This window comes from Mytilus californianus, unplaced genomic scaffold, assembly GCF_021869535.1.
Source record: "Mytilus californianus isolate M0D057914Y unplaced genomic scaffold, xbMytCali1.0.p SCAF_4, whole genome shotgun sequence".
Classification (NCBI taxonomy): Eukaryota; Metazoa; Mollusca; class Bivalvia; order Mytilida; family Mytilidae; genus Mytilus; species Mytilus californianus.
This window is the reverse complement of record NW_026262690.1, coordinates 48,156,721-48,180,530: the sequence shown is the minus strand read 5'-3', so window position 1 is coordinate 48,180,530 and position 23,810 is coordinate 48,156,721. Positions and strand designations below refer to the sequence as shown.

The following is a 23,810-nucleotide window of genomic DNA, read 5'->3' as shown; positions in this document are numbered from 1 at the left end:
CTTAAAGATGTTAGGATGCTATGAGTAAACAAATATTATAATCGTTTGCTCCATCTCTTTTTAACATATATTCTCTAAGATGAATTACTAGTGAGTTTGAAAGATATGCCTAAATCAAGGGATTTCACACTTAATAAAGTACCTGTCTGGTTGTAATTTCCATGTTCGTGTATGCTGAGTTGCCTCTCCTTGTTGCTGTAAATGTTGTGGGTGTCTTCTCTGTTGTTGTTCTTGTTGTATTTCTGACCAACAAGGTGGAACTGTAGCAGTAAAACGTGGCATCAAGTTTTCAAACTGTATCAAATTATGCAGTATCATTAAATTTTCTACACTCAGTGGCTGTCTTGCTAATATATCTGACACTACAACAAAAATATATTATAAATATTTGAACATAACAAAATATTTTTTCTTGCACTTTACTCTACTTCATAAAGTATCTGAATGAAAGTCAAACTAGATGTGTTAACACAATAATACTTTTGTCATGTCAACAACCATGAAAGCAATATTCCAATCAAAATTAAACAAGAGGGAACCGCAACTTATAATTCTACCTACAAACACTCAAAATTGGCTCAATATCTGGAAGCATAGCAAAAACTAAAAGAAAGTGTCTAAGGACATTAGACATTATTTTATTTACTAATCATGGGCCCTTGTCAGGCAAGATACATAAACATCATAATACAATAATTATTATAAAACATGCAAGTTTTTAGTGAAAATACACAATACACAAAGAAATAAAGTAAAATATGAGCAATATAGGACATGAATGCCCTACTCAAGCTTGCTTACAATACGTGAAAATACTTTTTGAGAGCATTTGATGGCACTGCTAATGCAGAAACAAATAAATGGGGAATGTGTCCATGGGACCAAAATGATGCCCCTGCTTGCATATAACATTATAAAGGGACATACCTCAAGAACGGTAAAAGTGACGCTACCAAAATTCCTTCAAACTTAAGTTGGAGAACGGAAACGAAAAATTCAGCAATTTTCCATTTGTAAAGGTGCATAACTCTAGAACAATAAAAGTGACGCCACCCAAATTCAAACTTGATCTGTGTTTTGTGGTAATAAGCATTGTGTATAAGTTTCATAACATTTGGTTGAGGTAAACTAAAGTTAGAGAACGGAAACCAATTTTGAGACATACGGATGTATGGACGGACCTACAGACGAACAAGGGTAAAACTTAATGTCTCCTTGGCCACGGCGGGGGCATAAAAAATTTGCAATTTTCCAAGTTATAAAGAGGCATAAATCCAGAACAGTAAGTGACTCACTGCCAAATTTCAAACTCTGTCTGTGAGTTTGGGGTTTTAGCATTGTGTACGAGTTTTTGAAATTTTGATGAGGAAAACTTTAGAGCGGACTAGGATTTTTAGTTTTCCTATTGAAGGTCGTGGTTCCCTCTGGCTTCCTCCACCAATTAAAACTCAAGTCAAAAGAAACAAAATTTACAATCAATTTTGAACTCATTTATATGCAATTAAATACCTTCCAGGCTTGACACACTAAAATGTCTCTTCTGCTACAGTAATCCAACTTATTTTCCAGTTTAGCCTTTCCTAGTTGACTTCAAATGGGATTTTTTTTCACAATTTTCTAATGTTGTTGAAGCATTCCTATAAAAGCAGACCCCGATTTGACATATTCAACACAATTTATATTCCTGTTTTTTTCTCCTAGCAGAAGCCGTATAAATAAATTTTTCATAATAATAAAGATTTAAAACAATTTTACTCTTACTTCAGGCAAAAGTGATGATTCCAAAGACTTGCCCTAAAAATTTTTAATGAAAACTCTTGATTTATATTTCAAGTACCTGAACTTTTCTTGTCTAGTTTGTCAGTGACATCAGTTTCAGATTTGATGTGGTTGACATCAGGTTCATGGAAGATATCACCATTACAAACACCATCAGGGGAATCTGCTGTAAGTTCAATCTGTACCGGACTCTGTTCACATAACTGGTAGAAATGTAATTTTCCATTCTCAGAACTTAAACATAATCTCTCTATACCTTTTAAAAAAAGATTTATAAATTCATTATGTTGGTTTCATACATTTTTACAATAAACAAATCAAATTAAATGACCGAATGGAAATTTTTGAAAATAAATTTGTGAAAACCATAACCATGATAACACCATTCAATTTTACAGTATGATTTTCAGACACTTTTTTGCAACAAAGTTTTTCTGCTGATGGTTGTTGTTATTCTTGTTTAGTTTCATTGTTTATATATCATGTATATAAAAAAAGATCTTTAAAGGCTTTGCAAATAAGCATGTCTGAACATAACAATTGATCTCTTTTGATGATCGACTAACATTCCCTGATGATAACTTAAACCTCATAACTCTTGACTGTTTGAAATACTAATCACAGAGAACACAAATCTTACCAGTGGTAAAATTGAATATGAATTCCATTGTTCTATCTGTGTTTTTACTTAAAAATAATTTTGATTTTGCAAGCCTCTCTTCAAATATAAGTTCACTTGTGGTATTTAAATTATTGTGTCGCATACCTGAACTAGTCAGAGGTTTTCAAAATTTTTGTAGACTTCAGAATGGAATCAAGTTTGACAAAAAAAATGATATCAGGTTAATGAGAGTGTAATAAAATGTGACAAGAAATATTCCTTTATCTGTAGTGACATACATGAACAATATATAAAGATACTGATTGAATTTTTTTAAGTTATTTTGTCTTATCATTATTTTCTTGAACTTTCCTTTGACCTTTCTATGTGATAATTGTTCATATCAACCTACTTGACCGAGATGGGTTTTCTAAGTTGAGAACATTGAGAATATGATGACGACATGAGATAACTACATAGAATATGCAGAGAAAATAGCAATAAATCAATCATCTTTATATCAATGAGTTTTCATGATAATTTTGTTCTCTAAAGCAATTATTAAATTTACTCCACTTTATGAGTAATACTTTTGTTGCCTTGATTGAGTCGACAAGTAGACTTACCTGAGCAGTATGTTGATGAGATAAATTTATCATTTTCAGGTGGCAAAACTTCTGCAAGCACAACAAAATCACAGACATTCATTAACCAAAACTTTCCGCTAGCTAGAGTTACCACAATAAGTCCGTGAACGTCACACGACTTAGAATAAAGTTGTGAATTTGGCACATGTATACCTCCCTCATCTTCCTCTTCTTGTGATTCACACACATCTGACGGTAAAACTAATACATTTGTTACAGCATTGTCTAAACTGTCTATAGATTTGACAAATACTGGACTTTCCTCCAGCACAGCATACTCATCACCAAACTTATATCTATACAATAACATGCAACCTCCAGCAGAGGAAAGGTCCAATGTGGATTCAGTTCTACCATTACAAGAAACACAGTCTGATATCACAGATTTGGATTTTGGAATGACCATGACTATGACATGTTGTCGATCAAGAGTTGGGACTATAGATCCCACTTCTAGATCACTTCTCTGATACTCTTTTGGTAGTTCTATGTACTGCAGTATAGTTCCTGCTTTCACTTTGCTAGAAACTTTACCAGATGAACTGTTACTGATTGCACTTTCACTATGACTTTGGGTGATTTTCACATCACTCCTTGAAGTTTCAAATACAGCTTTAGACCCTGTAGTATGATCTTCATTCGGAGAGCTAATAGATGGGCCAGGAGTGACCCCAACAATTTGAACATCTGGATCAGTTTCAAACATTGGCTCTAATAATGAAAAGTCCTGGCTCATGGTTAGAGAACCTAAACTAGGCACATTATTATTTGTCATACTACTAACACGGTGTATAATTCTCTTATCTTTACACTTGATTGATTTCCTTTTTGTTTCCTTCACAGCTAACATAAGTAAGTGTGGTATGAAAGAGGCTGTATTTACCAATTCATCTTCACAACTACTGTTCTCATCCTCCTCAATAATTCTTGCACTGGAATTACAACTCACAACTTCATTCACTTGGTTCATAATCTGAACTTCTTCGGTTTTGGAGTCTAATGACCCATTAATACCATCATTGTTAGATAAAGGAGTTAATTTCTGACACCGCAAGGAGGCTCCACAGAGTAATGTCGGTTGAGGACTCCTCCATTTTTTGTTAGATTTTGATGAATTGCTCTTTTCAGTCAATGCTTTTTCATCAAAAGGTTTTCTTAACACACATAATGACTTAACCCTTATGTCCTCACATGGTCTTGACTGTGTCTTGGTTGGTTCTACTAAAATAACAGAAACAATCATTTTACTTGTACACACATTAAATGTTGATTTCACACAATAAACCTAAGTAATTTGTGTAACATCAAGTTCTAATCAGTTGACAGTCAGTACATTATTTTTTATTCATATACCACCACTGGACATATTCATGTCTCACTCAACCTCATGAATGAGACATCCCTTTCCCTTTAACAACTTTTAATCTGATCAAATGTTGAAAGGGTTGAGAAAAAATAATACAAACAATACTGAGAAATGTCAAACATCTGATGATAAAAAGAATAAACAAAGAGATTTGTCAAAAACTTTCCTGGAAATGAGTCACATTTATTTTCAAAAGAATAGATTGTAATACAGATATTAATTGAATAATTATAATTTTTCAATTTAAGATTTCCATTTGTGTTTGTTTTTAAGTTCTTGGAACTTACACAATACTAGTGAGGAACTTTTTTTCTTATATTATAGAACAAACCTGGTTTTTCTCCATTATGTATAGGTATTTCATACATGTCCGTTGTTTCCCCATTAACATTGTATTCACCTAACATAGCATCTGTCTCATCTTCATGTACACTAAAATACATATAAGCTCATAACCAATATTATACATTTGTCTACATAGATTCTATTCAACAAAATTCTTACAAGATAAATATGTAACATTCATAAAACAAAATTGTGTCCATAGTACACGGATGCCCCACTCGCACTATCAATTTTTATGTTCAGTGGACTGTGAAATTGGGGTAAAAACTCTAATTTGGCATTAAAATTTGAAAGATCATATCATAGGGAACATGTGTACTAAGTTTCCAGTTGACTGGACTTCAACTTCATCAAAAACTACCTTGACCAAAAACTTTAACCTGAGGCGGGACAGACGGATGAATGGACGGATGAATGGACGGATGAATGGACGGACGGACGAACGAACGAACGGACGCTACGGCAAAAAAATTTGAAATTGGACATTTACCTATTATGGTCCAATATCCAAAATCAAAGCACATTGATAGAATCAGCATATCAAAGAACCCCAAGAATTCAATTTTTGATGAAATCAAACAAAAGTTTAATTTAGGACCCTTTGGACCTCAATGTGGACCAATTTGATAAAGGAGCCCACAATCAAAAATCTCTAAATACATGGTTAGATTCAGCATTTCGAAGAACCCCATAAATTCAATTTTTGTTGAATCAAACAAAGTTTAATTTTGGACCCTGATTTGGACCAACTTGAAAACTGGGCCCAAAAATCTAATATTTAAATACAGGTTTAGATTCAGCATTTGAAAGAACCCTATATATATCTAATTTATGTTGAAATGAAACACAGTTTAATTTTATCCATATAATTTTCTGTTCAAAGGGAAATAACTCAAACTGAATAAATTATTAACACATAGTTCTCTAAAATTAGATATGATTTTACAACTATTTTCTAAAATTAGATATGATGTTACACAATGTATATCTATTTTCAAATCATAATCAAATATAATTAATAGTTCCAAATATTTTTTCTTTCATTTGTCACAAACTAATATAGATCTGCAACTTATCTATCAATGTCAACAACTTTATCTACACAATGTAATGTAATGAAATATATCCTTTAATAAAAATCTATTATTATCTAATTAAAGGAGTTCACTTCATCAAAAAAAAATTATTTATATAGCATTTAGAAAATTAGTTTATACAGAATAACAAACAAACCTACCACAAAATTCTTCAATTTACCAAAGAAAAGAAAAAAAATCCAAAATGTCATTTATCATTAATACAATGTCTTTCAAAAATCTTTTAAAAAATGAGTTATTTCCCTTTGAACAGAACGGAGTAATTAATAAGAATTTCATCAAAAATTGAATTCTTGGGAAAGGGCTATAACTCAACAACGAGAAAAGCTAAAATCGTGAAAATTGAACTTGACCTTCATTTAGTAACAGGGAACAACATATCTAAATTTGAAAAAATTTTGTCAAAGCGTTCTCATGTTAATAAACGGAAACTGTTTGGCAGTCAGCCCGCCATACATCCCCAAATCAATAACCGATTTTTTTCCTTCGAAAATTTGGTTAAAAATTCAATAATTTCTGAAAAAATATCAAAAATAGTAATTTGATAAACAGTCTTATTACTACATGTATATATTAAGTGTATATCCCTTTATTAGGTACTTTGTATCTGATCATTGATCAATACATTGACTGATGTAATTACTTCAAATTCAGAAGAGTATGACTAAACAATTATAGACCTTACAATATTTTTGAAATGAGTTACACGTGTAAAAATTTAATTTATTCCCCCAAAAAATGCTCTATTGACCGAACTTTGAAAACATTAAAACTGTTTAATAAAATGAATGGAGAATGCGTCCAAGGGATATAGATGCCCCTGCTTGCATATCACCTAATAAAGGGGCATAACTCGAGAACGGTAAAAGTGACACCACCCAAATTTGAACTTGATCTGTAGTAATAAGCATTGTGTTTTGGTTTCAAAACATTTGGTTGAAGCAAACTAAAGTTAGGGAACGGAAACCAATTTCGGGACGTATGTACGTACGGACTGACCTACCGACAAGGGTAACATTTTTAATGCCCCCTACTGTGACAGCAGGGGCATAAAAAACTTAAATTGAAGCATAATTTTCTTTTAAAGTGCATATTGATAAGTGATAAAGGTTGTAACAGCACTGTATATCAATGACATATCATTATGACATCCACATAAAAAAACTAATTAGAAAGCTTACCCTTTGAACAATATAAAAATAAATTGTAAAGATGATGCCGTGAACATTAGTTGTTTGTTGTTCTTACTCTTTGCTTGTGCACCTATTATTTTTAAAGAGTTGGGTGTTGGTGGTTGGTTTGGTCTGTTGTTTTGTCAATTTGTTCTTCCTAATTCCTGTATAATTTTGGTATAAGGCCAATTAAAATTAATTGATAGATTTCCCCTCTGAAATAGTCCTGCCCTGATATTTTTAATTCAAAAAATTTATGATTTCCTGGTTTAGTTCATTTCCGTTACTGATAACCACGCTGATAATTTCGTTTAATCAAAACCTTCCTGTAAAATTTCGTTTTCAAATTTGTTTGAGTAATTTAACCAAAATAAATAAGTAGATATATTCTGCTGCTTTATGGTGACTGCATTATCTTCCCGATACCAGAGAATGTTCACGGGAAGGACTTGAAATATTCGGGTTACGAGTAAAAAGCGGTGTCAAATAACACAAATTGCAGTACTTTATGTCACAGATTTTTGTGATTAGGAAAACAGTGGATTTTTTTATTCATACAAGTATATTTGCACGTTACATGTGAATCTTAAAAGCATCAACCCCAGTGATTTCATCACAGTTTGTGTTTTCATTTTATTCAGTACTCATAATACTTGTGTTTCATACCCATACTAATTCATATGCTTTATTTTATGGGCACTAAAGACCATAGCTTAGAAAGCAAAAGAAGGTAGTCTAAAAGAGAACTTTTCTCCACATTTTTATCATTTACTGAAAATAGGTTTCTACAGCAATGATAACTGTGGTTGCCAATTAGAAATATTTATTTTAGAATTTGAAAAAGTGTGCAGAATTCATTATATATATATATATACATATGATATAAGCTTATTATTACCCTTGCATATAAAGAAAACATTACAAATTCAGAGGGAATAAAAATAAAAATATAAAATACTCCCACCTGTCCCATTTTTTTCAACAACCTGGATGAAAATCTACTAATTAATTTTAGTTGGCCTAATGCTAATACAAGTTTACCAAATCTGTAACATAAGTATGAATTCTTAACAGGACCTGATCAGAAAACTTACTGAATGGTTGGTCAATTCCGTTGTAAATGTATTATACATTTTTTGTAAATACAGAAATTTAGAAATCTTACCCTTCAGCACCTTCTGGTGGGCTGATACTTGTTTCTGTTTCTATCTGTGTACCAGTCTTCATAGCAATGGTAGTATAAATCTCTGTTGGGTCAATATTAAACTGACAATGCCTCTGCAAAATACAAGAAAATTCAATAGTGTTTGTTTTAGTCATTACAGAAAAAGATACTATATCATGTATATAATGTATTAAAAATAATAAAAACTAGAACGGTAAAAGTGACACCACAAAAATTCAAACTTGATCTGTGTTTTGTTGTAATGCATTGTGTATAAGTTTCATGACATTTGGTTGAGGCAAACTAAAGTAAAAGAACAGAATCCAATTTTGGGACGTACGGACGGATGTATGTACGTACATACAGATGGACAAGGGTAAAACTTAATGCCCCTTCCGCTACGGCGGGGGCATAAAAAATAAATGGGGAATGTGTCCGTGACACAGATGATACCCCCCTTGCATATAACGTTATAAAGGGATATAACTCTAGAACGGTAAAAGTGACGCTACCCAAATTTGTACTTGATCTGAGTTTTGCGGTAATAAGCATTGTGCATAAGTTACGTTACGTTGGGGGCATAATAATTAGTCACATTTTTCTGGAACATAAAATGGGTGACATATACATTTTTAATTGAATATTGAATGTATATGCATTTTACTCGTTACCAGGAATTTAAAAAAAATAAAAAGCTCCGCAGTGCGCAGCTTGATACGACCGCAGAGGTCGAACCCTGAACAGTTGGGGGAAGTATGGACACAACATTCAAGCTGATACAGCTTTGGATTTGGATTGTGATTAAATATTTGACACAGCATAGGTTTCTAACACAGATTGAATGTGGTCTAAGAACTTAAAAATTTTAAATTGGACATTCACCTATTATGGTCCAATATCCAAAATCTAAATACATGGTTAGATTCAGCATATCAAAGAACCCCAAGAATTCAATTTTTGATGAAATCAAACAAAGTTTAATTTTGGACCCTTTTGACCTCAATGTGGACAAAGTTGATAACGGGGCCCAAAAATCAAAAATCTAAATACATGGTTAGATTCAGCATATCAAAGAACCCCATATATTCAATTTTTGTTGAAATCAAACAAAGTTTAATTTTGGACCCCGATTTGGACCAACTTGAAAACTGGGCCCATAATCAAAAATCTAAATACATGTTTAGATTCAGCATATCAAAGAACCCTAAGAATTCAATTTTTGTTAAAATCAAACTAAGTTTAATTTTGGACCCTTTGGACCTTAATGTAGACCAATTTGAAAACGGAACCAAAAATTAAGATTCTAAATACACGGTTAGATTCGGCATATCAAAGAACCCCAATAATTCAATTTTTGATGAAATCAAACAAAGTTTAATTTTGGACCCTTTTGACCTCAATGTGGACAAAGTTGATAACGGGGCCCAAAAATCAAAAATCTAAATACATGGTTAGATTCAGCATATCAAAGAACCCCATATATTCAATTTTTGTTGAAATCAAACAAAGTTTAATTTTGGACCCCGATTTGGACCAACTTGAAAACTGGGCCCATAATCAAAAATCTAAATATATGTTCAGATTCAGCATATCAAAGAACCCTAAGAATTCAATTTTTGTTAAAATCAAACTTAGTTTAATTTTGGACCCTTTGGACCTTAATGTAGACCAATTTGAAAACGGAACCAAAATTTAAGAATCTAAATACACAGTTAGATTCGGCATATCAAAGAACCCCAATAATTCAATTTTTGATGAAATCAAACAAAGTTTAATTTTGGACCCTTTGGACCTCAATGTGGACCAATTTAAAAACGGGGCCCAAAATCCAAAAACTAAATACACGGTTAGATTCAGCATATTAAAGAACCCCATGAAATCAAGAATAAAACCCCATTGAAATTGGTCAAGAAATAAGCAATTTATAGGAAGTATCTTCTTTTGCACAATCCTGTGCTATTAAATATTTCTTGCTATTGCGCAATACTGTACAATTGACAATTTCTTGCTATTGCGCAATATTGTGCTATTGGATATTTCTTGCTATTGCGCAATACTGTGCAATTGAAGATTTCTTGCTATTGCGCAATACTGTGCAATTGAAGATTTCTTGCTATTGTGCAATACTGTGCAATTGAAAATTTCTTGCTATTGCACAATACTTATTATATAATAATTTACACATCCTGTTTGGTGTGTATCTCCTACCATATCATTATTATTTGATTTTAAATATAAATCAGAAATAACCAACTTAAAATGGAAAATTTTAAAAGAAACAAAAAAGGAAAAAAAGAAAAAAAATGAAAAAAAAATAAATCCCCCCCCCAAAATTTTTTGAACCCCCATTATGATTCATCACCCCCAAACTCAATCCCAGCCTTCCCTTTGTGGTATGGTACCTTGCAGTACAATTTCAGAGAGATCCATACACTTGAACACAAGTTATTGTCTGGAAACTAGAAAAAAATGTGTTTTTTGGCCCCTTTTTGGCCCCAAATTCCTAAATGTTTAGGGCAATTACCCCCAAACTCAAACCCAGCTTTCCCTTTGTGATATGGAACCTTGTAGTACAATTTCAGAAAGATCCATACACTTACACACAAGTTATTGTCATGAAACTAGAAAAATGCTTGTTTTTTGCCCCTTTTTTGGCCCCTAATTCCTAAAATTTGGAGGCAAATACCCCCAAAATCAATCCCAGCATTCCTTTAGTGATATGGAACCTTGTGGTACAATGTCAGAGAGATCCATACACTAACACACAAGTTATGTCTGGAAGTTACAAAAATGCTTATTTTTGGCCCCTAATTCCTTTACTGTTATTACCATAACCCCCAAAATCAATCCCAACCTTCCTTTTGTGGTATTGAACCTTCTGGTAAAATTTCATAAAGATCCATTCACTTAAACTAAAGTTAGAGTGCGAAAACCAATGTGTCTTCGGACGACGACGACGACGCCGACGACGACGACGCCAACGTCATACCAATATACGACCACAAAAATTTTTTTGCGGTCGTATAAAAATATCCCAATATAAATTTTATGTATAAACCATATTATTTTAACAATAAAAAAATTTTAAGTCGTTGAACCCTAATAGAAGAGAAATGGCCTGATAAATTTGTCAAAACTTAAATGTATTGATGATTATGCAACTGTGATCAACATATCAATGACCTATCATTACTGTTTTTTCTGTTATTGTGTTAAGACTTATTAATGGGTGGTGACATTTTTGCCAACAGCAAATAAACAACATATTTCCTTCTGTGACAACCATTGTACCCATGATAATAAAATGCTCCGCAGGGCGCAGCTTGATACGACCGCAGAGGTCGAACCCTGAACAGTTGGGGCAAGTATGGACACAACATTCAAGCTTGATACAGCTCTGAATTTGGATTGTGATTAAATATTTGACACAGCATAGGTTTCTAACACAGAATGAATGTGGTCGAAGAAATTAAAAATTTTAAATTGGACATTCACCTATTATGGTCCAATATCCAAAATCTTAATACATGGTTAGATTCAGCATATCAAAGAACCCCAAGAATTCAATTTTTGATGAAATCAAACAAAGTTTAATTTTGGACCCTTTTGACCTCAATGTGGAAAAAGTTGATAACGGGGCCCATAAATCAAAAATCTAAATACATGGTTAGATTCAGCATATCAAAGAACCCCATATATTCAATTTTTGTTGAAATCAAACAAAGTTTAATTTGGGACCCCGATTTGGACCAACTTGAAAACTGGGCCCATAATCAAAAATCTAAACACATGTTTAGATTCAGCATATCAAAGAACCCTAAAAATTCAATTTTTGTTAAAATCAAACTAAGTTTAATTTTGGACCCTTTGGACCTTAATGTAGACCAATTTGAAAACGGAACCAAAAATTAAGAATCTAAATACACGGTTAGATTTGGCATATCAAAGAACCCCAATAATTCAATTTTTGATGAAATCAAACAAAGTTAAATTTTGGACCCTTTGAACCTCAATGTGGACCAATTTAAAAACGGGGCCCAAAATCCAAAAACTTAATACACGGTTAGATTCAGCATATTAAAGAACCCCATGAAATCAAGAATAAAACCCCATTGAAATTGGTCAAGAAATAAGCAATTTATAGGAAGTATCTTCTTTTGCACAATCCTGTGCAATTGAGTATTTCTTGCTATTGCGCAATACTGTACAATTGACAATTTCTTGCTATTGCGCAATATTGTGCCATTGGATATTTCTTGCTATTGTCCAATACTGTGCAATTGAAGATTTCTTGCTATTGCGCAATACTGTGCAATTGAAGATTTCTTGCTATTGTGCAATACTGTGCAATTGAAAATTTCTTGCTATTGCACAATACTTATTATATAATAATTTACACATCCTGTTTGGTGTGTATCTCCTACCATATCATTATTATTTGCTTTTAAATATAAATCAGAAATAACCAACTTAAAATGGAAAATTTTAAAAGAAAAAAAAAATGAAAAAAAGAAAAAAAAAAAAAAAAATCCCCCCCCTCCAAATTTTTTGAACCCCCTTATGATTCATCACCCCTAAACTCAATCCAAGCCTTCCCTTTGTGGTATGGTACCTTGCAGTACAATTTCAGAGAGATCCATACACTTGAACACAAGTTATTGTCTGGAAACTAGAAAAATGCTTATTTTTGGCCCCTTTTTGGCCCCCAATTCCTAAACGTTTCGGGCAATTACCCTCAAACTCAATTCCAGCTTTCCCTTTGTGATATGGAACCTTGTAGTACAATTTCAGAAATATCCAAACACTTACACACAAGTTATTGTCATGAAACTAGAAAAATGCTTGTTTTTTACCCCTTTTTTGGCCCCTAATTCCTAAAATTTTGAGGCAATTACCCCCAAAATCATTTACAGCCTTCCCTTTGTGATATGGAACCTTGTGGTACAATGTCAGAGAGATCCATACACTTACACACAAGTTATTGTCTGGAAGTTACAAAAATGCTTATTTTTGGCCCCTTTTTGGCCCCTAATTCCTTAACTGTTGGTACCATAACCCCCAAAATCAATCCCAACCTTCCTTTCGTGGTATTGAACCTTATGGTAAAATTTCATGGAGATCCATTCACTTAAACTAAAGTTAGAGTGCGAAAACCAATGTGTCTTCGGACGACGCCGGACGACGACGCCGACGTCATACCAATATACGACCAACAAATTTTTAATTTTTGCGGTCGTATAAAAAATGATTTTTGAAATAGGTTTCTGTTCTAATACCGAATTCTTGGTAAAAACAGGTACATTCTGATATAAAGAAATGTTTTGAAAATATTTGCAATATGACAATGAGTTACGTTAATTGAAAATATTTTTGTTGTCTATTTACCTTCATTATGTGTCTACAATTCCAAACAACTATATTTCCATTCAGTGTTGATGTTGCAACAAAATCATCAGATGTTGTGCTACTGATGCATTCAATCTGAAACACAGAATTAAAGGTAGAATTCATTAATATCTGCACCAGTATCACATAAGTTGTCACAGACCTAAGGGAAATGTAATGAAATGTATTCTTTCACTATTTGTTTTGTAATATTTGCTTCTAAAGCTGCTTCGAGACAAATTTTCATCTCTGTAACTATTTTGTTACATATTTGTCTTCCGTAGATTATTTTACTGATGAAATGCTTGCAAATAAGCAGAAGCTATGTTTCTCTTACTAAAAAGTAATATAGATTCCTAGCTGCTTCTATTTCTTAACTATCAAGCTGAGAAATTAAAAAATGCACACACTGATTAAAAAATATCTGGTAATAATGCCTACAAATATTTCCAGGTTAAATCAATTTATCAGAATTTTTTTAAATCAAAACATTTTAAATTATTAATTATATAAAGCTATTACTATTAACAATAAGATCAATACCAGGTATATACCGGCATCGGTGTTCAATTGATTCGAATTTCCAACTATCAGCAAACAGGAAGTAGCTACATGACAGATCTGAAAATTGCTTACACCCTACAACTCAATATTGTCAAGCTACAGACCAAATATAAAATCATTCCCTTACTTAGAAGCCAAATCTTTCAGACCAACTAACAGACAAACACAGTCAAGCGGTTACTAGACCTGCTTTCCCTGTTGATGACGCAGGTAAAAATAGTGGCAGTTGGCATACTGTTATAATTCAGCAACCCAATATAAACATTCTCCTCTGGACTAAAGGTTTCTGGTCACACCAGATATCTTTGCACTAAGAATATTGGTTCTTTCTAAAACTCTACCTATAAATCAGACTTAGAATTTTCACTACCAAGTTGTGGACATATGCACAAGTATATATATATATATATAAATTTCTTTTACACTTTGTATATATGATTTTATTTTTAATTTAGCTGCATACAAACAGAAGTTTTGTTTACCTTGTCTTTCTTGTCTCCATGTCTTTTAGCAGGCTGGGAAGCATAGGTGACTGAAAAATGAGTATGTTAACATAAAATTTCAATTACAAATAAAGAATAAAGCATTAAAATATAAATTTCCATAATATTTACTTAGAATTCATCTTGACAGACAGAACAATTGATAGTGCAAATAAATGTGGATAGTGTCCACATGTGGACACAGATGATGCCCCCGCTTGCATATCATATAGTTATAAAGGGACATAACTGAAGAACGGTAAACGTGACGCTACCCAAATTTGAACTTGATCTGAGTTTTGTGGTAATAAGCATTGTGTGTAAGTCTCATAACATTTGGTTGAGGCTAACTTAAGTAGAGAACAGAAACTAAAATTTCAGCAATTTTTCTATTTGTAAACACGCATAACTCGAGAACGGTTGTGTATAAGTTTTATAACATTTGGTTGACACAAACTAAAGTTAGAGAACGGAAACGAAAAAATTCAGCAATTTTTCTGTTTATAAACGGACATAACTCAAGAATGGCAAAAGTGTCGCCACCAAATTTCGTACTTAATCTGTATTATGTAGTAATAAGCATTGTGTATAAGTTTCATAAAATTTGGTTGAGGCAAACTAAAGTTAGAAAACGGAAACAAAAAATTTGTACTTGATCTTAGTTTTGTGGTAATGAATATTGTGTATAGGTTTCATAATGTTTGGTTGGGGCAAACTTAAGTTACAGAATGGAAACTAAAAATTTGGCAATCTTTTGATTTATAACGGGGCATAACTCAATAATGGTTAAAGTGACACTACCCAAATTCAACTTGATCTGTGTTTTATCAGTGGAAGTCAAAATTAAACATTGCATTGTATAACGCATTGATTGTAGTTGATTCAACTATAATCATGGACAAAGGAAGATAACTCCAATTTAGAAAATTACTTGATATTAAGAAGAAAATAAAAATTTAGCAATTTTTCCATTTATAAGGGGGCATAACTCTAGAACGGTTAGAGTGACGCCACGAAAATTCAAAACTTGACATGTGTTTTGTGGTAATAAGCATTGTGTATAAGTTTCATAACATTTGATTGAGGCAAACTTAAGTTAGAGAACGGAAACTAAAAATTTAGCAATTTTTCCATTTATAAAGGGGCATAACTCTAGAACGGTTAAAGTGACGCCACCATAATTCAAACTTGATCTGTGTTTTGTGGTAATAAGCATTGTGTAAAAGTTTCATAACATTTGGTTGAGGCAAACTTAAGTTGAGAACGGAAACTAAAAATTTTGCAATTTTTCCATTTATAAAGGGGCATAACTCTAGAACGGTTAAAGTGAGGCCACCATAATTCAAACTTGATCTGTGTTTTGTGGTAATAAGCATTGTGTATAAGTTTCATAACATTTGGTTGAGGCAAACTTAAGTTGAGAACGGAAACTAAAAATTTTGCAATTTTTCCATTTATAAAGGGGCATTACTCTAGAACGGTTAAAGTGACGCCACCAAAATTCAAACTTGATCTGTGTTTTGTGGTAATTAGCATTGTGTATAAGTTTCATATCATTTGGTTGAGGCAAACTCAAGTTAAGAGAATGGAAACCAATTTTGGGACGTACGTACATACAGACGGACAAGGGTAAAACTTAATGCCCCCACCCCTACAGCAGGGGCATAAAAATAATTAAAGATTAAAATATGTAGCCATATATATCAGCTTTTACAGCATGCATGGAACCCATTAACCTTTACTGATTTGCTATATATACAGTCACGGTTCTGATTGGTCAAAATGTCATTTACCAGGATGTTGAGAGTTGAATTTCGCAATTGTTTCTATTCTTATGAGTAATCCTTATGTGTTTATGACCCCTGAGTTCATCAACTACTTACCACTCAAAGGAACATTGTGTGTGTATTCGCCCTTTACAAAGGGACATGCTGGAGAATGTCGCTCATGTTCAGACCTAACAATATAAAAATAAAATTGTTTGAGGATAAAATACAATCGGCACGCTATAGATATTAACATGACTTTTGAAATATCCCAAAAACATAAGACTCTACCACTTGCTCAATGTTTACAATCTGACAGACTCAATTATTAAGAATAGGATAATAGGTCTATTAGAAACTTCATACATCTATCAACAAAGTTACTGCTTTTCACCATGATGTACCATCTGTCTAGGTCTGTAACTGTCTACATGGAGCTTACTAATACACTGTTCCCACGATGTACCATATAGGTCAAGAACTGTCTACATGGAGCTTACTGATACACTGTCTGAACCATTCATTCTTTGAATTATCTAATCTTTATTTGAGATTTACATTTGCAAGTGTATTATTTGTAAGCTGTTTACAGCAAAGGCAAAGATATTTGTAAGATCAAAGGAGACAGAAAGCATAAGTCAGGACAATGGTATATAAGAGAATGTCTTGAAATCTATTCTAAATGCCTGTCTGATCATCAGATGACATCCACAAATAATGTAGCAATCCTGCTTAAAGCATTGGTATAAATTATATGACAAATGATTATTCAATCATATGAAAACCTTAGATTAAGATTTGTATTTTATTACACTAGCTGACTTATCTATTTGTAAATGAATGTATATCTAATTTGACCATACCATGGTTCATCAGTTGGTTCCCAGCATACTAGACACACATTACAAGTAAAACACATAGCTCTGTCATCTCCAATAGAATTAGGCTGATGGTAAAATCCTGCTTGAGCCATTGGATCTGGAAGTGCCCATCTGTAATTAACAAATGATATTGTTTACTTTCAGAGTAAAAATTCCATAACAAATTACTGGAAATATCTTTATAAGTTCTCAACCAATAACAGATGATTGTTTCTTCAATTTTTTTTTATCTATGGTGCTGAAAATTTTTCTTTAATCAATTCAAAATAACATTAGATCATGCAATACACATGGAAATAGTTAGCAAACCTACAAAAGTATGCTATACCCTTTGTTTCAAACCCAGTAACGTCAATACAAAAAGTGATCATGATAATTAGTCTTACTTGTAATTCATATGAGGCCATTTCCTGAAGGTGTCCTGTCTGGCAGCCTCACTGTACATCAATAACCTTTCCACTGTAGAACTACTGCTATCAGCCATAAGGTTATTCATTAGGTAAGATAAACGATCACTAACAGCAGAGGCGGCCGACAATCCTGGGTTGAACAGACTTAATTTCTTCATTTCTGTCACTAAACTGGAACATACATTCTTCAAAATGCAATGCTGGATTTCTATACAAACAGTGGCCCACTAAAATAAATAATAAATATTGTTAAGATGAAACCATAACTTAAAACATCATATATGAAGGCTTTCTTGTTTCAACTATTTCTGGGTTTATAATGAATCAGAAAAAGCAACATGCTGATAAACTTGATGCATTGGTAAGAAACAAATGTCCATGCACTCAGTAATAAGATCTGAATAAGAGCCATGAATTGGAAAGTTCAAGGGCACTTTTTTCACTAACAGCACAATGTATGTCAAATACATACTAAACATTAAAAAAAAATTCATTGTAAAATGTACAACCTCCAAATATAAAACGTAAAATCACCAAAACTATAAAAAGTGACAGCCAAATGACAGCTCAGGCTTTGTAATTTCCAAGCATTTTTTGACTTGATAAACTATTTTATCCAAGGCACATCTTTATGTGCCCGATCGAATTCTTGTTGCAACTTTTTATGTTGTTCATTGTCAAGTGAGAATTTAGTTTTGGTTTCAGACATAAAGTCTGTTGAATTATTGACAACTTAAGACTTAGGGACAATTGAGTGCTTGTCATATGGTACTGTTAACCACTGAGGGTGAGTTGGTGACCTCTATATGTCTGGTTTGATTGACTTGTGTTATTGGATGATGGATCATTGTCTTATTCAGTTTTACCTTTGTCTTCCCTTTCATTTATATATGATTATGTCGTACTACACCTATGCAGGAAAAGATTAACATTTTCCTCCTAAGGGCTCAACCTGTCACAATATGAACAATTAAAATAAGTACTTTAGACATTTTCAGACAAAATTTATGGCACAGCCCAAAATGTAGAAGACTGGGCTACTTGACCCCAGTTTATCTGTATTCATGCAGTGTCCTCACAAATTTTATAACAGAAATGCAGCCTAAATACATTACCTTTGAGATCTTTAAACTGCCCTTTGTTGACTCCTGTGTAAGTTCAATACCCTTTTCCAATTCTTTTACTACTTCGTCAACATTGTCTACACCTGGAAGTTCTGCACTTGTTAAAGACTTCAGTAAATGTGTTGCCTGAAACAAATTAGTAAGTATAATATAATGCAGCTAGACATTAATATATTTCTATTTCTTATTTTTGTTATTGTACGTGTATCTACCCAAAGGCCTCCAAATCTGAATATTGCAGATGTACTGCTCTTTGTATTCTATTTTAAATTCTGACAGAAATAAGATATTATAATGATGTTTTCTTCTCCATAAACTTATAAATAGATTTGTATGGATTACTTATTTAAGTAAATTATTACGAGTTTTGAAAAGAAATAAGGGAACCCTCTACAATTTCAACAACAAACATGGCAGACCTTAACTAATGTCGCAAAATCAAGTTTTTCTTTTGTTTTTTTTTATTATAATACTCTATAATCCATACCCTGTCTGGTTATTTAAATTTAGGAGGAAAAGACTGTGGACAATTCAAGACTGAATTTGGGTATACCATATTTATTTCGTCAAATACATTTGGATAGAGAATTTTTCAAAAATCATGAGACATTGGGAAATTTTACCAAAATGATGGCGACAAAAACTTCTCCTTGGATCTTCTTTAGAGTAAAGTCGACAATCCTAGGACAATAATGTCGCTCACTTCGCCTGGTATGGTGACCCCTGATTTTAATATTCAAGTTTCACATCTTGATATGATTTTTTTTTATTTTCATGGTTAACTGAAAACACACATAATGATTACAGCAGATTTAATGTTCTATTTATGATTTCATAAAAAGATGGATCATTGAACCACTGAAAACTTTTAAGGTACATTGCATACTTGTTGTGTTGATACAATGTCATTTCTTACAGAAAATATCAAAACTTTAACTAACCTCAGCCAAAGGGATTTCTACTTTCACTTTTTCTTCATTTTTCTTTACTGGAGCTTGCAAAGCTGTATCCAGTAACAGCATCCCCTTCAAATCACTTCGCACTCCAATACATGATTCATCGCAGTACACCACTCTATTGCTTTCTGGTAAATAAATGCATCTAACAGCATCAGACCCATGAGCTAAAACATATAAAATCTTATCTAAATGATTATATTATATCAATAAATTTCATAAGCAAAACATTCAAATTATCAAAAACACATAAGTAGATTGAAAAGGTCCATTTTTTCTCTTTATTGAGTGGTAGTAGAATAAACAGCTGTTTGCCTGAAATCTAAACTTTACCCAATTTGTATTTTCTCTTCTCAAGGGCTATTTTCAAGCTTACATTGGTAATGATTGGATGTATGGTTTAAAAGATATTATCTGACAGCCAAAATTTTGCCAAATATCAATTTATTGATTGCTGCTGTGACCTTGAATGTGCTAGGGATCTTTCTGTATTATCCACCAAAGATTGAATAACATCAGATTGTGTTTGAAAATGAGACTTTTCCATTAATGGTGTATTTCCAAGGGCAAGGGACATTTTCAAACCAAGTATGGTATGTTTGCCACGGATCTGATGTCCACAGGGTTCTTGTTAATGTGCCTATGTTTGTCATGGTCTTGGACAGTGTCCTCCCCTCAAATATAGCATCCTAGTAAACAGGGAATCTTGAAAAGTGTTTTTATTTTTTTTGGCCCAGGGCTTCCAAAAAATTTTTGAGCCAGCCCGACATTTCTTTTGTCTTATCCCGATTTTAATCCCTTTAAGACTCAGTAACAAAAGGCAACCATAGTAGTCATTTGGGCATCATATAAATTATGATTGACACAAAAAATGATATTTAACTCGATTTTTTATATAAATTCAATGTTCTGGCTTCAACTGTTAAATTGACAGTTCACAATTCGAAGTGTGCAACATCAGCATACTAATATTTGCCTTAGACTCTTTATTTGTGCAATATTACGCTGTCAATAACTTCGCTTTCGTTTTTATAAAGTACATTTTCCTAATACTGGATGTTGACTTAATATTAAAACAAGGACCAGAGACGGATACGTAAAATCTGTGTATGTTTACAAAGTACGATTGAGTTTAAGTAGCTCTTACCGCGTTATTTCTTCAGGAAAATACTCGAAATGAACGTAGATAAACAGGTATCAATGATATTTCAAGCATTTTTGAAAATTCTGATACATAATTAAATCTCACACCTGCGCACAAATGCACTTGTTCAAACAACATGGTTCTGACGATTTTTCACTTAAAACCTTTATTACTACCTTTTTAAATTTTCATCAAATCATATATATATATACGTTTTCTGATAATCTAAATCTTGTTGACTAAATCAATTAGATGCAAACTGCTGGAATTTAAGAAAATAACTTTTAATAGAACGATCAATGTCCTGTACAAAATAGTTTACCTGTCGCCTGAACAGGTAAATTTCACCTGTCAGAGAACTAACTTACCTTGATTGAAATGAGAGGGTATTAAAGTAGGGTTTGTTTTGATAGTACTTAATTATTCATCATGTCACTTATATGACCGGAAATCTGTGGCTGTTTAAGGCAAATGGTCAGGTCAAAAAGATCACATAAACTTCAATTTTTTTTTAACTATGTTAAAATGTCCGTTTCAGCCTTGGCACAAGTCGTTTATATAATTTGCCAGACAAGCCAACCGTTTTGGAAGCCCTGGTTTGGCCGGTAAAATATTTAAAGGTCAAACAAAATTGTCCCATATGACATTCCAGGTGTCCAATATTATATAATTTCTGTGATCTTTCTATTATCCGGATATTCAGGTCCATTCCAGGTACCGATCACTGTATTAGTTTGTCCCAAAACTTTGGCATTCAGATTTCTTCACTCTTGTATATGATAAAACACGAGAGTTCCAATGATAAAAAAAAAGAAGTACATGGCAAAATTAAATGCGACATAAAGAGGGAAAATTACAACACGAGAGAGGGGTTGAACTGAGAAGTTGAGAGAGGTTGAATTGAGATGTCAGACTGAGAGTGGTAGGACATTGGAATTGGAAAGAAAGTGACAGACCAGAGACAAAGAGTTATATACTGACTTATAGTTGGTAGTTGGTAGTTGCGAAGACTTAAGCTCATGTTTATTGTACAAACATGTGTCTACTCTAGATAAAATTTACTTACTAAAAGTGAAGCAGGGAGGGACTGATAGTCAGTCAAATTGTGAACAGAATGAGAATGAGATATTATTGAAATGTAAAGATATCAAGAACATGAAGAATATGAATGAATTAAATAAAAACATGAATTAAACATTAGTTTTTTTTAGCAAATATATATACAACAAAAACTTTTTTTACCATAACATTTTAAGAAGTCTTAATAACTTTTCCTAGTCCTGTTGAAAAAAATTGGACTGACAAATTTTTTTATCAGATTTTCAAAAGCAAAATTAATTTCAGCCCAAATGACTGACATGATTTTTTTCAAGAACTATGCATTAATTTAGCACTAGCCAAGTCCTGTCAGAAAATGCTTTAAAAAAAAATATGTCAATATTTATTCCAGATATTGACTTCTGTTTCGTTCATTGCTTGGTATAATGGTAAAACCTGATATATCTGACTCAGGTTTTAATGAAGTAACAAGTTTCTTTTGCCGAAAAATATGAATCACTTGATGTAGAATTAAGTAATGAATGCAAGAAGTGATAAAAAATGCTTAGATTTATTTGCATAAAATATGGTTACTTTGAACTAACATACAACCAGTCTTTAAAGTAAAGGCTTTCATAATGTTCAAATTAAATGTTTATGTCTGTGAATTTCTTTACTTATAAATGAAAAATTGACATTTCATCAACTTGGTAAAAATGATAACTGATTACAAAACAGATTTTTCTTTTGCTGTTGGGAAAAGCTAAGTGATAGACAGGAAAGCAACTTCAACAGGTTAGGGTGGATCGTCATAAATGAGTACTATTATACCCCAAAACGGGTTTCAATTTTCAGTGACCAAAACATAAACTTTTGATTTACACAAAATTTTTCTGTCACAGTGCAAACATTCAGGTAAAGGACAACATTTTGTCTACAGACACCATGACTAAAATATCATCAGGATAAAAGTTAACACCCTTCAAAATGTTGGAGTTTTGGAGGCCATTATTTCTGGATTGGAAAAATGTTGCCATTTATATAAATATTTGCGCCATGGCGGCTATCTTGATGAAATAAATAATTTGATTTTATACACTGTAAATTGATACCCGATTTTGGGTATAATACCCATAAATGCAAATAAAATCCATTTTAGGGGATCTTCCCCAACCTGGTCAAAAATTCTTGAGAGAACAATGAAAACTTCATATTTTATTCAAATTCACATACTCTTTATTGATCAGTGCACATAGAAGGGTTCAATATAGATATATATCAGGTATACCATGTGGTTTTTGTGGGTAGTGCTGTGAGAAGACATGATCATGCATTTGTAAAACAATATTTTTTTCAATATTCAGTTTGCAAGTTTTATACTACAAGGCTAGCAGTTTTTTAGATTACTGCATATTTATTAATAAACTGATCCATCTGATGGTAAATGCAGGGTCAGATGACCAGGATGTGTGTGTAAAAACTTTGAATACAAAAAGGGGGGTGTTTATATGTACCCGATACATTCGATTTCTGGAGTATAGCGCCGGAAGCTACATCATAAATCTTCACTGATGGTTCCTTAGTTGATACAATAATTGAATTCAAGGCGGAATTGTATGTTACACTTCTTGTTGGTTCTCCAACGGATATACATCCATCTTCACCAACAAACCACTGTTTTTCAGTGGCCGCCATGTTCTCTAACGTGAATTCTCGTTCATGACATCATTTTGTCCTTTGGTTCTAATCGACAAAGCAGAATCCAAGTTATTATGTTAAATATAACGCTACATTATGTCTTAATACATCAAAATAACAGTTTCGCAACAAGAATTATTTCCTCTAGGTAAAAATAGAATGCAACGTAATGAGCTGTCATGTGATAATG

At 32.6% G+C, this 23,810-nt stretch overlaps 1 protein-coding gene across 3 annotated transcripts in view; it reads right to left on the bottom strand.

Moving 5' to 3' along the window:
* The window catches only part of LOC127738169 (baculoviral IAP repeat-containing protein 6-like), a 77,769-nt gene extending 53,983 nt beyond the window's left edge, over nucleotides 1-23,786 (bottom strand). For all 3 annotated transcript variants that reach the window (XM_052249305.1, XM_052249309.1, XM_052249308.1), the window contains exons 1-13: nucleotides 23,437-23,786; nucleotides 19,726-19,907; nucleotides 18,776-18,910; nucleotides 17,637-17,887; nucleotides 17,233-17,361; nucleotides 16,487-16,560; nucleotides 14,604-14,653; nucleotides 13,558-13,653; nucleotides 8,173-8,285; nucleotides 4,725-4,825; nucleotides 3,007-4,248; nucleotides 1,838-2,035; nucleotides 143-362 (exon numbers count right to left, since the gene is read on the bottom strand). In XM_052249305.1, the coding sequence (XP_052105265.1) occupies nucleotides 143-362; nucleotides 1,838-2,035; nucleotides 3,007-4,248; nucleotides 4,725-4,825; nucleotides 8,173-8,285; nucleotides 13,558-13,653; nucleotides 14,604-14,653; nucleotides 16,487-16,560; nucleotides 17,233-17,361; nucleotides 17,637-17,887; nucleotides 18,776-18,910; nucleotides 19,726-19,907; nucleotides 23,437-23,617 (2,972 nt within the window). In that variant the 5' untranslated portion in view covers nucleotides 23,618-23,786. The remainder of the gene's footprint in view (nucleotides 1-142; nucleotides 363-1,837; nucleotides 2,036-3,006; nucleotides 4,249-4,724; nucleotides 4,826-8,172; nucleotides 8,286-13,557; nucleotides 13,654-14,603; nucleotides 14,654-16,486; nucleotides 16,561-17,232; nucleotides 17,362-17,636; nucleotides 17,888-18,775; nucleotides 18,911-19,725; nucleotides 19,908-23,436) is intronic.
* Nucleotides 23,787-23,810: the final 24 nt, after the last annotated feature.